This window comes from Leptodactylus fuscus, chromosome 8 (assembly GCF_031893055.1).
Source record: "Leptodactylus fuscus isolate aLepFus1 chromosome 8, aLepFus1.hap2, whole genome shotgun sequence".
In the NCBI taxonomy this organism is placed as follows: Eukaryota; Metazoa; Chordata; class Amphibia; order Anura; family Leptodactylidae; genus Leptodactylus; species Leptodactylus fuscus.
This window is the reverse complement of record NC_134272.1, coordinates 5990450-6005890: the sequence shown is the minus strand read 5'-3', so window position 1 is coordinate 6005890 and position 15441 is coordinate 5990450. Positions and strand designations below refer to the sequence as shown.

Sequence of the window (15441 nt, the reverse complement as noted above, 5' to 3'; positions counted from 1 at the left end):
GCTACGCCCCTGCCTCCATCCAACACACAGTAAGTCCCAGTAGACTTGCAGAGCCTCAGGTCTGGGCCCAAGAGCTGACACTTGACAGATCCCCCCACATAATAGAAGACCATTAGACTATATTCTAATAACAGTTTCCCCAATCAGATGGCAGGTTAATGTTAAAGTGAAAGCAGCGCGCTGATTGGTCCTGACTTATTGGTCGCTCTTTATTTGTTTTGGTTTCAGTGAGCCAGTCAGACACCACGTGGCTATCACCATGGTTACCCTTCCTCCTAGTCAGCAAAACACAAACAGCGCGCAGTGACGTCATCCGGGCGGGACACCGGCATGACAGCGCACTTACTATACTAGAGAGCGGCGTGACGTCATCACTGCGGGACGGAGAGTAATGACAGCGCAGAAGACTTGTCTGGAAGGTTCTGGTCCCGGTGGGCGGAGAGGCCGCAGGATGACTGAGCAGGTGAGGCCCGTGAGTCAGCAGGAGGGACGGTATATAACGGGTGGCGGCGGTCGGGGCTGTAAACAGCGGCACGTCACAGAGGTAAGAGGCCGTGTGTGGTGGTGGGGTGGGCTGGGGGTTGTGGTGCTACATCAGACAGACTCATACGGTGGGGGAGGGGGATGTGCTGTGGACCAGGCCTGGATAATGTTGTAGGTAAAGCCCCCCCACCCAGACTGAGCCAACAACTCTAGTCACTGCTGCCAGGAGGAGGGAATGAGGGTCAGGACTGCCGGAGAGCTGGGAATGAGGGTCAGGACTGCCGGAGAGCTGGGAATGAGGGTCAGGACTGCCGGAGAGCTGGGAATGAGGGTCAGGACTGCCGGAGAGCTGGGAATGAGGGTCAGGACTGCCGGAGAGCTGGGAATGAGGGTCAGGACTGCCGGAGAGCTGGGAATGAGGCTCAGGACTGCCGGAGAGCTGGGAATGAGGGTCAGGACTGCCGGAGAGCTGGGAATGAGGGTCAGGACTGCCGGAGAGCTGGGAATGAGGGTCAGGACTGCCGGAGAGCTGGGAATGGGGGTCAGGACTGCCGGAGAGCTGGGAATGAGGGTCAGGACTGCCGGAGAGCTGGGAATGAGGGTCAGGACTGCCGGAGAGCTGGGAATGGGGGTCAGGACTGCCGGAGAGCTGGGAATGGGGGTCAGGACTGCCGGAGAGCTGGGAATGGGGGTCAGGACTGCCGGAGAGCTGGGAATGGGGGTCAGGACTGCCGGAGAGCTGGGAATGAGGCTCAGGACTGCCGGAGAGCTGGGAATGAGGCTCAGGACTGCCGGAGAGCTGGGAATGAGGCTCAGGACTGCCGGAGAGCTGGGAATGAGGGTCAGGACTGCCGGAGAGCTGGGAATGAGGGTCAGGACTGCCGGAGAGCTGGGAATGAGGGTCAGGACTGCCGGAGAGCTCGGTACCGGATTCATTCATCGTCACCGCAGTCCCAAACAATTACTTTTCTGGTTTCGTGTTTCCGAGCCGTGGGGTTTATTGGTGGGAATAGTTGTGTTCTTACTGACACTGTTATAAAGTATGAAACATATAAACATCTGTAATCTATAAAGTACAGTCATGTGACTCATTTAGATGGCGGAGATACAATTGTATAGTTTTTGTTTTTTGTGGGACTGTGTAGTTTTCGTTGATAATATTTTGGGGTGATGGGACTTGTTGATCCCATATAAAGGAATAAGACGTTATCATGTTATGGTCCATGGCATCTGAGGGGTTAAACCATCTGGACCCAAACACTCCCTAATTCTGTCAGTTGAGCGGGGTCAGGTATAATCTACAGATATATTGGTGTCCCCTTCGCCTATTGGCTCTGATTGGCTGCCGCAGTGACGTGTAGGTCGCGTCTAGAGATGAGCGAGTACTGTTCGGATCAGCCGATCCGAACAGCACACACGCATTGAAATGAATGGATGCACCTGGTACTTCCGCTTTGACGGCGGCCGGCCGCTTAACCCCCCGGCTGCCGGCTACGTCCATTCATTTCAATGCATGTGTGCTGTTCGGATCGGCTGATCCGAACAGTACTCGCTCATCTCTAGTTGCGTCACGTTTGCCGTCTTCTCTAAAGGGTTTCTTTCATCTCATGGAGAGGTGTTTTTTTGTTTGTTTTTATTCTTGGGGGGTCTCTGGTTTCTTAGACCCTTGGACGGGGGTACAAGCACTTTGTTACGTGTGTTGGCCGCAGAGATCTGTGTCCGGCTCTACACTGTGTTCTCTGCAGTCTGGACAGAGGGTGGCAGACAAATGCCCTTCATTCCTTTGAAATCAATGGGAGACAGATCACATGTGACGTGGTTTTTGATGCTTTTTTTTTTTTTTTTTTTTTTTTTTTTTTTGCAAAACCACTAGCCAAGGTAAAGTTTGCAGGTTTGTGCTAGTGGGAAAGATGTAATGTGTAAGTCTGCAATAAAACTCTGAACATACCTAAAAAAGAAAGGCAACGTATCACTGAAAAAAGTCTTGCTGAAACTTGTCTCTGTGTGCAGAACGCTGACACCCCCTCCCCATGGACTGTAGGGGTTTTAGTGGCTGCTTTATTAAAGAGGACCTTTCACCATTTTGCCCACAGGCAGTTCTATATACTCCCAGAAAGCTGACAGTGCGCTGAGTTCAGCGCACTGTCGGCTTTCCCGATCTGGGCCCAGTGTGAAGAGCTTATGGTCCGGTACCGTAGCTCTTCTATGGTCAGAAGGGCGTTTCTGACAGTTAGCCAGAGACGTCCTTCTTCACAGCACAGCCAATCGCGCTGTACAGTATGAGCCGGGAGGAACTCCCCCCTCCCTCTGCTCGCAGTACTCGTCCATAGACGAGCATTATCAGGGAGGGAGGGGGAGTTCCTCCCGGCTCTCACAGCACAGCGTGATTGGCTGTGCTGTGAAGAAGGACGTCTCTGACTGAGTGTCAGAAACGCCCTTCTGACCATAGAGCACTACGGTACCGGACCATAAGCTCTTCACACTGGGCCCACACCGGGAAAGCCGACAGTGCGCTGAACTCAGCGCACTGTCAGCTTTCCGGCAGTATATAACACTGCCTGTGGGCAAAATGGTGAAAGGTCCTCTTTAAGGATTCTGCTCCTGTTCTGCCTCCTCCTATATTAGAGTTTCATCAGGTATCAGCTAGACGTGACCTTTTTTTCAGTGATATGTTTTTACGTGATGTCCCGTCGATCTCTCGAGAATCTGTCGGGTTTCTGTTTGTTTTCCGACTGCCAGAACATCACAGTTAAAAAAAAAAAAAAAAAAAAAAAAACATGAAACCAGACGGGCAGGAAGCCATTGGCAATGTGAACAGCACCTTAGTGTGAAATATTTTGACTTCTGTTCTAATGTATTCTGTGGTTTTTTTGTCTTTAAGGATATTTACCAGTCACAGAACTGTCCGGCTCTGTACAATGGAGTTTCCAGATTTAGGAAAGCATTGCTCCGAGGTCACCTGCAAACAGCTAGGTATGAGGACGATGGTGGCAGTGACATGTAATAGACATCATGAGAGCGGATACTAAGCAGTGTATGCTGCCGCATGGAGTTTGTGTGGCCATCTCCGAGTGATACTCAGCCGAGGTGAAGAATTGGGTCGGGCTACTCTCTCATGTTGTCAGAAGAAATGTAACCCTTTCCCCAATATGTTTGTTTGCAGATTTCCTCCCAATGAAGTGCGATGCTTGCGAGGAAGTTTTCTGCAAGGACCACATAACCTACAACCAACACAAGTGTTCTTCTGCTTATAAGAAGGTATGTTATGATGCTGGACATGGGGACACGTGTTGGGCAGGGGCAGTACAAGGGGCCTGGCTGTTGCGGATCTTGCTGTGGCCTGTTAAACCAAAGCCAAGGGAGAAGTATAAGAGATTGCAGTATATTTCCTATTCCCCTTGGAGACACTCTCGGCTTTGACTCAAAAAATGCAGCAAAATCTTCAACAAACAGCTTTTTCTCAAGGTGCAGACTCAGCCTACAGGGGTTCTCTTACTAAAGATACTTGTCCACTATCCACAGGTTAGCGGGAGAAGTGTTTTGCAGGGGTCCAACCACTGGAACCCCCACCAATCTCAAGAAAGGGTTGTGCATGAATGGAGCCGCAGATGGGCCTATTCGAAATGTGTTGTTCATCTCTATGGAACTTCCCAAAATACCTGAGTACACTCGGCTGCCTCTGGCAGTGCAGTAGGAAGTAATAGAAGATCACGGACATGTGTCCCTGTAGCCCAATTCATGCACAGACACAAGACCACTTTTCTTGAGATGAGGGGGGGTCCCAGTGATTGGTCCCTCATTGATCAGAAGGCTCCAATAAATAAGCCCTTATTGAGGTTCTGCCTATACAGCCACAAGGGGGCAGTATATGGAGAGCCCTACTGACTTTTACCTGTAATAGAATCCATATTTAGGATGAACAATGGCCACCCTGTGTCTATTGCTCTATTAACCCTTGACTGGTATTTGACTACAGACTTTTTAACAATTTTTCTATTCACACACTGGCATAGATTTGTGTATTGTGTGCTTAGACTGTTCGGCTCTGTTCCCACGGAGTAACGTGTCGTTCATTCTGACACGTAAACACGTGTCAGATTGAGGCGCTTCAAAACAGATCCCATTGACATTGAAATCAATGGGAGTCTTTTTTTACCTATTGCTTTCAATGTGATACGCGCGTACGCCGACACCCATTGAAGTCAATGGGATCTGTTTTGAAGTGCCTCACTCTGACATGTGTTTACATGTCAGAACGAGCGGCGCGTTACTCTGTGGGAACGGAGCCTTATGTAGAGTCTCAGAGAATATACACTTATAATAATCTTTATGGAAAAAATAAAACAACAATGATTAGAAATAAGTCTTGTTCTAACGACTATAGATAGTTTTTATGACATAAGTTATGAAACATTTAAGATCTATAAATTTACATGTAGCTGCAAAATTAAAAGGGCTGAAATAGCATTGTAGCACGAAAAAGTCTGAAAGCGTCAAAAAAGATAAAAAAAAATAAATGACACAAAGTTCTTATCGGATTCATAGACAGTTTATGTCACTGCTGGCTCCTTGTTCTCTTGTGTTACACGCCGCCCTAGGTGTATATGGACGTGTATCTGCTGTATGTCTCACTCTCTGCCTTTCTTCCTGCTCTCTTAAGGATGTGCAAGTCCCGGTTTGTCCACTATGTGGCGCTCCAGTACCAGTGAAGAAAGGAGAACTGGCAGACAGGGCCGTTGGGCAACACATTGACCGAAACTGCAGTTACGATCCCTCGAGGCGTAAACAGAAGGTATTGTCACTATACTACAGACAGAATATTTCAGGGATCCATAGCGGACTATTGGTGCGCCTTGTCCAATTTTTTTTTTTTTTTTTTTTAATAGCATACATATCTAAAGATATTTCTGTATATGAACAGTCATCATTATGGCCCTTTTAATAGTAAAGCACATACTAATTAGTTTCCATTAGTAATGATACCCTGGTCACATGGGTGGGGGGTGCACATGATCCCAAGTGTTCGGTCATTTTTCAGAATCACAGTGAGCGGCGCCTCCTGTTGTACAAGTCACCGTTATCTGTATTCTGTGCCCTCTCGCCCATTACTGTACTTTTCTATTTACTTGAATTATGTGCCAAAGTACCAGACCTTTACCCCACATGAGCAGTGTGGCATTAGCACGTACCGGGGGAGGACGAAACTCCCGGAGACAACGTCACAACTTTCTGATCAGATATTAAAGGGTTTGTGCTGCTATGGACACTTATACCCTACGCACAGGACAGGGGGTGAGTGTCTCATCATTGGGGGCCTTTTCGCTGGGTTCTCCAGTGACTAGGAGAGGGGACCGAAAGCACCCTCCCCCCTAAGACCTCTTTGTGAATAGAGCTCCAGTTGGCTTGTGCGATCGGCGCTCCATTCACTTCTATGGTGCTGTGGGCACAATACGCTGCTAATATGGGAGGGGGCCGAGTGTGTCTCTCTTCTTGGTATATCCTAATCATAGGTCTTTCATCTCTTGGCCCCAGAGAACACTTAAAAATCTGTCCAGCTGTTTTATTTATTTTATTCCTGTCAATTTAATGAAATATGTAATATCTATATCCTCTATCCCTCTATATATCTATATAATATAATTTTTTTTATTCTAATTTTTTTTTTTAAAGATTTTCACAAACCGGTGCTGTAAACCAGGATGTAAGAGGAAAGAGCTGATGAAGATTGAATGCGACCAGTGTCACAGTAACTTCTGCCTCTCTCACAGACATCCATTGGATCATGACTGCAACTCGGAGGGGCAGACACTGTCTAAACCGGGGTAATTCATTTATGCATTGTACCCGGAGCAGCACATGTTGATCTTCGCCTCTCTCACCTTTTTGCAATGACTGTAAGTTCACTGTGTGTTTCCTCCTTACAGATGGGCAGCCCTGATAAGATCTCAGAAGACTTCAGAAGAAAACCCGGCAGCCATTACATCTCCCTTGAAGGCAAAGGAGGTGACGCAGTCTGGGACCTGCAGAGATATAGGTGAAAGGTAATGAAATGCACCAAACATACCGCAGGGTGTGCACATGGTTGTCTCTGACCCCGCTGCACTCGCTGTACATTCATTTTCCACTACAGATAGCTGGTATTTATCACTTTCCTACCCACACGTACTCTGAGAATCCGTTCCAGTGACTGTGGTGGGAAGTGCCTTATACCAGGGGAACCTATGAAGAGGCCACAGTGGTCAAGGTCAGCAGGGGCATCTCATCTCTTGTCATATCAGCCATATTTAGTTAATGCCACCTACTTGGTGGGTTCTGATTGGTCCCTAATAGTCTAATTGTCAGTTTTACCCTGGCAGACATAATACATTGCAATACAGAAACCTTGCCAAGTCCTCTACAAGGTCTTGAGGTTCTGACTCCTATAATGTTGCATGACACACAACACATTAAAGAGTTAGACCGCGGCTCTAGGAACGCAGTGATGCAAAATGAAAAATGGTAGCGAACTTGAGGCCCCAAAAGAGCCGTTTCCTTGAAGGTGTTAAATCGATGTCTTTGCACAGGAAGTGTTAAATGGTGAGAAACTTATTAATAAAAGGTTCTGACTCACCGGACTGTCACTGAGGTTTGCGTGCTTGCAGATCCATGCGTGCCATCAGTGTGTCCACAAAAGATGATTAAGACGCACAAGGCCTTTGTCTGACAGTGAAAGCAGTGTCGCTTACTACTTGGGGAATGTTTTACATACAGGGGTTGTCCCCAGGATAGCGGATAAGTGTCTGATCAGTGGGTGCACATACTGGGACCTCCGGGGAGTCCAACACTCCACCATCTCCAGCAGTTCAATGGAGCTTCAGGAATGCCACTCCATTCATACCAGGGGGAGCTAAAACTGGACCTGAAACCTCGTGCAACCTTCCCTGGTCTCCTCTCTGATTTACTAATTCGTGGACAACCCCTTTAAGGGCAACATATGATAGGTCTGTGACTTATAGCTGCAGTCTCTGGCTGTATTCCTATGTGATGCAGCTTCTGTCTGCCTCCTGCTTCTGATAGGTTACTCCCTGTTATTTAGTAGAAGCAGAAGGCACAGGGGCAGTGTAAAGCAGCGTCGCATAGGATATACTTGAGATTCTGCACACACAGATTGTATACAGGCAGCTAGTATTTGTATGGATGCACATACTATATCTCTGCACTCTTGCTGAACAAATGAAGTCACAGAGGTACTAGGGAGGGGGGCACATATGGAGAAAGGAGGAGGGCAGAGCTTGGTGGAGAAAGGAGGCTTTTCGTAGGTCATAATGTAATTGTGTAGTCTGCAAGTCCAGAAAACTTATTTTTTGTGCATATCCGTCCACTGTGTCACTTAATGTTAGACTTGCCGAGTCCTGCAGGGGACCAGAAGTCTGCGCTCTGCTGCTGATCAGCCAACTCCAGGTCACATGACCGACCCAGCTCTACTTCCCCTGCTTGTATAAAGAGTAGAGCTGGGTCAGTCACTTGACCTGGAGTCGGATTGTCCGCAGCAGAGGACAGAGGTCCACCCTGCAGTGCTCTGCAAATCTAAGCATCAACACATTAGCAAGTGAGCTCACATTGGGCAGTAAGTACCCCACGAGAATTGAGTTGCCCACATAACCACTTTACCACCCTCACTGGTTTTCTCCTTTCTCTGACGTTGCTTTATTGTTTTGTTTTGTGCAGTCACCCCCCGGCGGTCTCTGGAGAAGCCATTAGATCTGATTTTGGCCTGCACAATGGATTGGTAAGCATTGATAATACACTTATACATGTATGAGCGGGGGATGACCTGAACCCTTGTGGTCTATTTCATAAATCAGTAGTGCAGGTGATGGTACAGAAGGGATTGGTGTATTTATTAGACCTCAGAGTATAAACATTTCACTTCTGGTTCTATCTCAACTTGTTTGACCTGAAACGAATTTTTCGGGCCAAACCCAAAACATTTGTTCAGAGGTTCGCTCATCTCTACTCATGGCAGTGAATAGAATAGATATCGGCCCTGACCCCTGATTATTATAGGACCCCTGGCAGCCGCCTACATTCAGCCATGCTGTGTATACAGCTAACTAACATGTCCAATATCTCTCCTAGAGTGAGGAAGAAGCCCTGCAGAGGGCGCTAGAGCTGTCATTGCTGGAAGCTGGGATTAACAACCTGCTAAGTCTCAGGTATGTGGTGCAGTAGTAATAATAATATGATCCTACATTAAACCGCCGCTGTCCTCCATGATAGCACAAGGTCCGGATAAAAGTAACTCGTTGCATTTTAGAAATCTCATCTTTTATGTAACGTGGATGAGGCTTGGTTCACACTAGGGCTGACTGTCTGTTGTTCTGGTCTATCGGAGGACCAAAATAACGGAGAGGCGGACATGGGGAGCCCGGCGGACCCCATTGACTATAATGGAAACTGTCTGGTGTCTATCATTATAAAACTGAAACCAGTGGAGGAAAAATTCCTCCATGCAGGACGCGGACAAAGATGTCAACATAGATGAGATACAAAACCAAAGTCTCATTCACTTTGCCGGTGCTGTAAACGCAGCTTTGTTTCCTTAGCAGCCAAGACGTCTGTATCCACAAGGAGGGATCTTGTCCCATGAAGCCTCCGCTCACTATAGACCGGTCACCTGAGTACCCACAATGCTCGGCTTTCTTTATTCTGGACGTAAATCTTCTGTTTTTTTTTTTTTTTACGTCTTTCCTGATTTTCTTTTGTTCCTCTTTGTAGGAATCCAACAATGAACACGATCAAGACCGGCAGCGAGTGAAGATTTCCATGGACGGGCTACATACAACCTGTATAGATGTCACGTGACCACTTTATCATTCATAGACTGATGGATTTTCTATAGGGCTGAGCCCTGCGATGTCTGGTCCTGTATGTACCATGTACAGTGTAGAGCGAGATGTTCAGCAGGAATCTGACAGAAGCCTTTAGTGTCTGTGCCAGTGAATTGTTCGTTCCCGTCTGTCCCTCCTATGACGTGAGCTGTTCTCACAAGTGTTACTAGCAGGGTAGGACTTGTAGATCTGTCTCCTTACACAACAACTTCACAACGTTCTCCCTCCCTGTAATAGTCAATGAATTCATACTTGTGGTTTCCAGAGCTTGCTAAAATCTTAGTGGCCGGGAGCCCCTAATACTGGGTCCAATCTGTATACAGATGTGTATATAGCTCCTATTGAGATCTAGAGGATCCATATAGTGCTCATGTACTCCGCTGAAGGTCACTGAGGTTACAGCTGATTCATATCTTACAGGGATTTAAAGGGATTCCACCATTAAAACCTTTTTTGTTGTGGATAAGATGTCGGAATAGTCCTTAGAATGGCTATTCGTCTCTTACCTTTAGACGTGGTCTCCGCTGCGCCTTTCCCTAGAAATACTGGTTTTTACCGGTATGCAAATGAGTTCTCTCGCAGTGATGGGGGCGGGCCTCAGCGCTCAAACAGCGATGAGGGCGTCCCCACTGCTGCCAGAGAAGTGTCTCCAGTGCTGCCTCCTTCTTCGTCCCCAGCGTCATCTTCAGTGTCTTCTTCTGGCGCAGGCTCATAACTTCTAGGCCTCAAGTCTTAAGCAGACTGTGCAGGCCACGGGAAAATGGCCGCTAAAAAAACTGTGCAAGCGGCCATTTTCCCATGACCTGTGCAGTCTGCTCTGCCCAAGGCCCTTGGCCTAGAATTTACGAGCGTGTGCCGGAAGAAGACTTTGAATGACCAGGCCTTAAGATAAGTCATCAATAATTTGGTGCCAGAAAATCCCTTTAAGAAACCTAGATTTGTAGAAACTTTAAGGAATTCTAGAAGTTGCTTATAGGAGGGTGAATAAGTGGGTACAAAAGAACTGAAGTGTAAAGGATTTCCGATGTTGTATATAATGTATCTGGGTGTAAATATGGCCGCCATTAAATAATAAAGAGATATATTTTGTAGCGATGTCTTGTCCTGATTTGCATTTTGTTCAGTCTTCAGGCATAGCCTATAGTTTAGTGTCCTTGCTGATATTCTTACAATCCTCTTATGTCCTAATTCTTACTAAGGAAGATGATATGAAAGTCATCCAAGATGTCCATGTAGTGGCTCCATATCTAGCACTGCTGTAAAGTCAGGGTCCCACCATATACGATCGACGTGCGCCAGACCCTCAAATATGAGGTCATCCCTTCCATAGGACGTCTGTGTGTCCTTAGAGAGAACTAGAAACAGTCATAGCCAAAATTTGTGAATGCTCTGCCCTCACCTGTGCTGGCCCCCATCACTGGCCCCTACTCGCGGAGCACATGATGGACGGTCGCTCTCAGCACTGTCGTCTTCTTTGGGGAATAGTTGGACAGAGCTGATGACGATGATATTCTCTGGCTCCAGTGCGCACGGTGAGGCGGACGCTTCACTCATGTTGTCATTTTGCTTCTGCTTTTTAACAAACTGATCTTGTAGAGACTTTTCATTGGCTTTACTAAGAATCTGCAGAGAACTGCGCCTGCAAATACACGAAAGGGTCTAACAAGTGAAAAAAAAATGTCCGGTATTACAGCTACGGCCCCGTACACTATAACGCCAATACTAGTCATGTCCCCTAGGGAAGAAATGGAGGAGAGAAGCCATGTTTTTCTTTAAAAGGTATTCGGATAATTGGAGATGATCCCTATGCATCTATAAACAGTCTGCTGACCCCAGCCCTGCAGATAGATAGGTTACTGTCACCAGAACCAGCATATCACCCCAGCCCTGCAGATAGATAGGTTACTGTCACCAGAACCCGCATATCACCCCAGCCCTGCAGATAGATAGGTTACTGTCACCAGACCCAGCATATCACCCCAGCCCTGCAAATAGGTTACTGTCACCAGCACCAGCATATCACCCCAGCCCTGCAGATGGATAGGTTACTGTCACCGGAACCGGCATATCACCCCAGCCCTGCAGATGGATAGGTTACTGTCACCGGAACCGGCATATCACCCCAGCCCTGCAGATGGATAGGTTACTGTCACCGGAACCGGCATATCACCCCAGCCCTGCAGATGGATAGGTTACTGTCACCGGACCCGGCATATCACCCCAGCCCTGCAGATGGATAGGTTACTGTCACCGGAACCGGCATATCACCCCAGCCCTGCAGATGGATAGGTTACTGTCACCGGAACCGGCATATCACCCCAGCCCTGCAGATGGATAGGTTACTGTCACCGGAACCGGCATATCACCCCAGCCCTGCAGATAGATAGGTTACTGTCACCGGAACCGGCATATCACCCCAGCCCTGCAGATAGATAGGTAACTGTCACCGGAACCAGCATATCACCCCAGCCCTGCAGATAGATAGGTTGTCACCGGAACCAGCATATCACCCCAGCCCTGCAGATAGATAGGTTACTGTCACCGGAACCAGCATATCACCCCAGCCCTGCAGATAGATAGGTTACTGTCACCAGAACCAGCATATCACCCCAGCCCTGCAGGTAGATAGGTTACTGTCACCAGAACCAGCATATCACCCCAGCCCTGCAGATAGATAGGTTACTGTCACCGGAACCAGTATATCACCCCAGCCCTGCAGATAGATAGGTTACTGTCACCAGAACCAGCATATCACCCCAGCCCTGCAGATAGATAGGTTACTGTCACCAGACCCAGCATATCACCCCAGCCCTGCAGATAGATAGGTTACTGTCACCAGATCCAGCATATCACCCCAGCCCTGCAGATAGATAGGTTACTGTCACCAGAACCAGCATATCACCCCAGCGCTGCAGATAGATAGGTTACTGTCACCAGATCCAGCATATCACCCCAGTCCTGCAGATAGATATTTGAAATGGAAAGCGAAGTCCATCGATCCTTCTGGTTAAAATACTTCTTTATTGAATCAATACATTAAAAATCAATCGTAGCTTTGGCTACGACTAAGAAAGGTCCTCTTTCGAAACACATCAGCTACAAGTTCTACCTACTACCTACTTAAAGTCCCTTTAAAATTCATCCTAATGGGGCACTTTCATTACATACACCAACTCCATCTCTTTGTATTGTTCAATAGACTTGCATAGTTGGAATGTTTTCCCTCGCCCCCACCATTCCTGACCAATCAGTGTTGTTAGTTATAGCACCCAATATACTAGTCAGGCTCTCTACTGTCTGGTGGGTGTTCTTAGACTATTTGCTCCAGCCCAGGACCACCCACTTGACAGTAGAGCCTAATTACCATATTGGGTGCTGAAACTAACTGCACTGATTGCTCAGGACCGGTGGGGGCTAGAGAAAAAATTCCAACTGTCCTAGAATCAGTGGAGCGGCGACTATTGAACGATGCAGAGAACTTGAGGTGGTGAAAAGTCGCTGCATCTACAGATATCTGATAATAGTGTATGCCGCCTGCATGCTACGGCTTGTATATATGATTGCTATATGGTGATACAACTCTGAGCCCACCGGCACTGCTACATCAGCCCTATAGATCTATGGAGCCCCTTTAATATAGAAACTTAATACTTACATTGGGGTCTCCATTAGCTGGCTGTATATCGCAGGTGCCTCGGCCTCTAGTTCTTCTCTTCTTATGCCATACGTATTTCCTGTACAGAAGGAGTCACACAATTACTCAATCCCCTGATTCCATACTTTTCTCGATATCACAGCGCATTGACACGATGCAAAGTAAAAGCAGCCGGGTGTGACTCACACACAAGCAATGTCTCCTGTTTAGAGAACATTTCCTAGGAAAAGAATGACTGCGGCATGGCATGTGTGCACGCTACCTTAAAGGGAACCTCCGCCTTTAATACCGCCAGCTTGAGATCTTACTTCTAGTGTCCTGCTTTTGTAATGCACAGACCCAAATTCCCTGCAGAGTTCTAAAGCTAAAGGAACCCACTAGACCAGAGGTAGAGAACATACGGCTCTCCAGCTGCTGTGAAACTACAACTCCCAGCATGCTCCCTTCACTTCCATGGGAGTTCCAAGAACAGCAGAGCCAGTGTGCATGCTGGGAGTTGTAGTTTTGCAACAGGTGGAGAGCCGAACGTTCCCTACCCCTGGGGAAAATCCTATACAGGTTGCTATTACTAGTACAGGAACTGCAGGGATGGGGTGGCTGGGGATCAATCAGATTCTGGAAGGTTAACCCCATCGATGCTGTCAATACTGAGCATGGCATTTAAAGGGGTAGTCCCATGTCGACAATGGCAATAACTGCTTTGACATCCTGATTCTAACATCTGCGTCCTGTTGCTCTACAATGTTCCTGTAATTTTCATAATGGGGTAATGGGATCTGAGATTGGTTAGAAATTAAAGGGGGCTTCTTCACAACTTAACTGCAGGGTTAACCTTCACATTGCTCACGAGATGGGAATTCTCATATCATAGTGATCTATAATGCTGGGAGTCCCTGCCATCTCGTAGCCCCATATTGTACTGTCCCATACAGTAGACCCACAAGGAGGTGGGGGGGGGGGGGGGGAGTCACTAACATTATAGAATAGTATAGTACAAGAAGTCCCATCTGCTGCCTAGAGATGAGTGAACACTATTCCAAACAGCCATTCCGAATAGCACGCTCCCATAGAAATGAATGGACGTAGCCAGCACACGGCGGGTTAAGCGGCCGGCCACCGGCAAAGTCTTCGTACCAGCCACTTCCATTTATTTCTATGGGAGCGCGCTATTTGGAACGGCTGTTTCGAATAGTGTTCGCTCATCTCTACTGCTGACCAGGTTCAGACTAGGAAATCCAGCCAATGTATGGACCGGATCTTCAGGATTGCTCAATGTCAAGAAAAAATATGTCAGCCGTGTCATCCCCCCTGCAAAAATAAGCATACAAAGTGTCCAAAAAGTTGCATGTGCTACAAAATATCACTGGATACAAAGAAACCTTTTTGGGCACCATCAAATAAATAAATGAATGTTCTCATCTTGTACAGCGAGGCCCCTTGTATTGTCCTGGCTTTACAGCAGCTGCCTGGCATTGGCCCCTGTTATCATCCCCCATTATCATGTACTTGTCTCGCACTTAACCATTTACATGCTGGATACTTCCTTCGTCCGCCCGTGCTCGACATTTCCCTAAATTGCTTTGTCTTTTATACTTGATCAAAATATTAAAGATACTTCCTCTTTTATATTAAAAAAAAAGTTACTGCAGAAATGAGAGCAGACATATATAGCGGCGCGTTCACTCTGTCACCCGGCGGTTCCATAGGGCTACTGAGCTGGCCAGTAGGGGGAAGGGGAAGGATTAGGGGGCTCAGAATTCAGCAGCTTTAATCAGCATGAGTTGTTGATCCTGTGCCTAATAATAATACCTTCTACCACAGTCACATCTGGCCAGTAAAGCTCTTAAAGAGAACCTTGCCCAAACTACAACAACTTTATATCTGCATCCTTCAATAGGCGCCGCTTTGCTGATTCTGGCACAGTTGGAATTTTTTCTCTAGCCCCCACCGTTCCCGAGCAATCAGCGCAGTTCGTTTCACCACCCAATATGCTAATTTGGCTCTTTACTGTCAAGTGGGTGGTCCTGGACTACAGCAGAAAGACATGGACCGCCCACCTGACAGTATAATGGTGCTGAAAATAACAGCACTGATTGCTCAGGAATGGTGGGGGCTAGAGAAAAAATTCCAATTGTGCTGGAATCAATGGAGCGGTGGCTATTGAGGAGTTGGTGGTGAAAGATCCTCTTTAAGGCATCCTGGGCCCTATGCGCTGTATAGGGGCCCGCTCGTGCCCACCATCTTTATGACTCGACTGTAGATGGTCCTGATTTACGTTCCGCCGTCTTATACCATGTTCACTTTATAAGAAAATAGCTGATTGTTCTGTCACATAGAAGTAATCCAGATGGCAAATTTGAGGTTTTCTGAGTTACCTGAGAAAGAAATCGATAAGAGTTTATCTGCCCGCAAATCATCTTTCCATCTCTAACA

The 15441-nt window shown here is 47.3% G+C and overlaps 1 protein-coding gene across 4 annotated transcripts; it reads left to right on the top strand.

The window, feature by feature from the left end:
* The first annotated feature begins 371 nt into the window (after positions 1-371).
* ZFAND2A (zinc finger AN1-type containing 2A) lies at positions 372-10444 on the top strand. 4 transcript variants are annotated; one of them, XM_075285605.1, is made up of 9 exons: positions 372-463; positions 3365-3456; positions 3647-3741; positions 5144-5275; positions 6154-6305; positions 6408-6524; positions 8191-8251; positions 8602-8678; positions 9241-10444. In XM_075285605.1, exons 2-9 carry the CDS (start codon positions 3402-3404, stop codon positions 9278-9280), a joined length of 729 nt encoding a protein of 242 aa, XP_075141706.1. In that variant the 5' UTR covers positions 372-463; positions 3365-3401; the 3' UTR covers positions 9281-10444. The 4 variants fall into 4 exon arrangements, with proteins under 4 accessions (XP_075141706.1, XP_075141705.1, XP_075141707.1 ...); XM_075285604.1 differs by having other exon boundaries at positions 372-544; XM_075285606.1 differs by lacking the exon at positions 8602-8678 and having other exon boundaries at positions 372-544.
* Positions 10445-15441: the final 4997 nt, after the last annotated feature.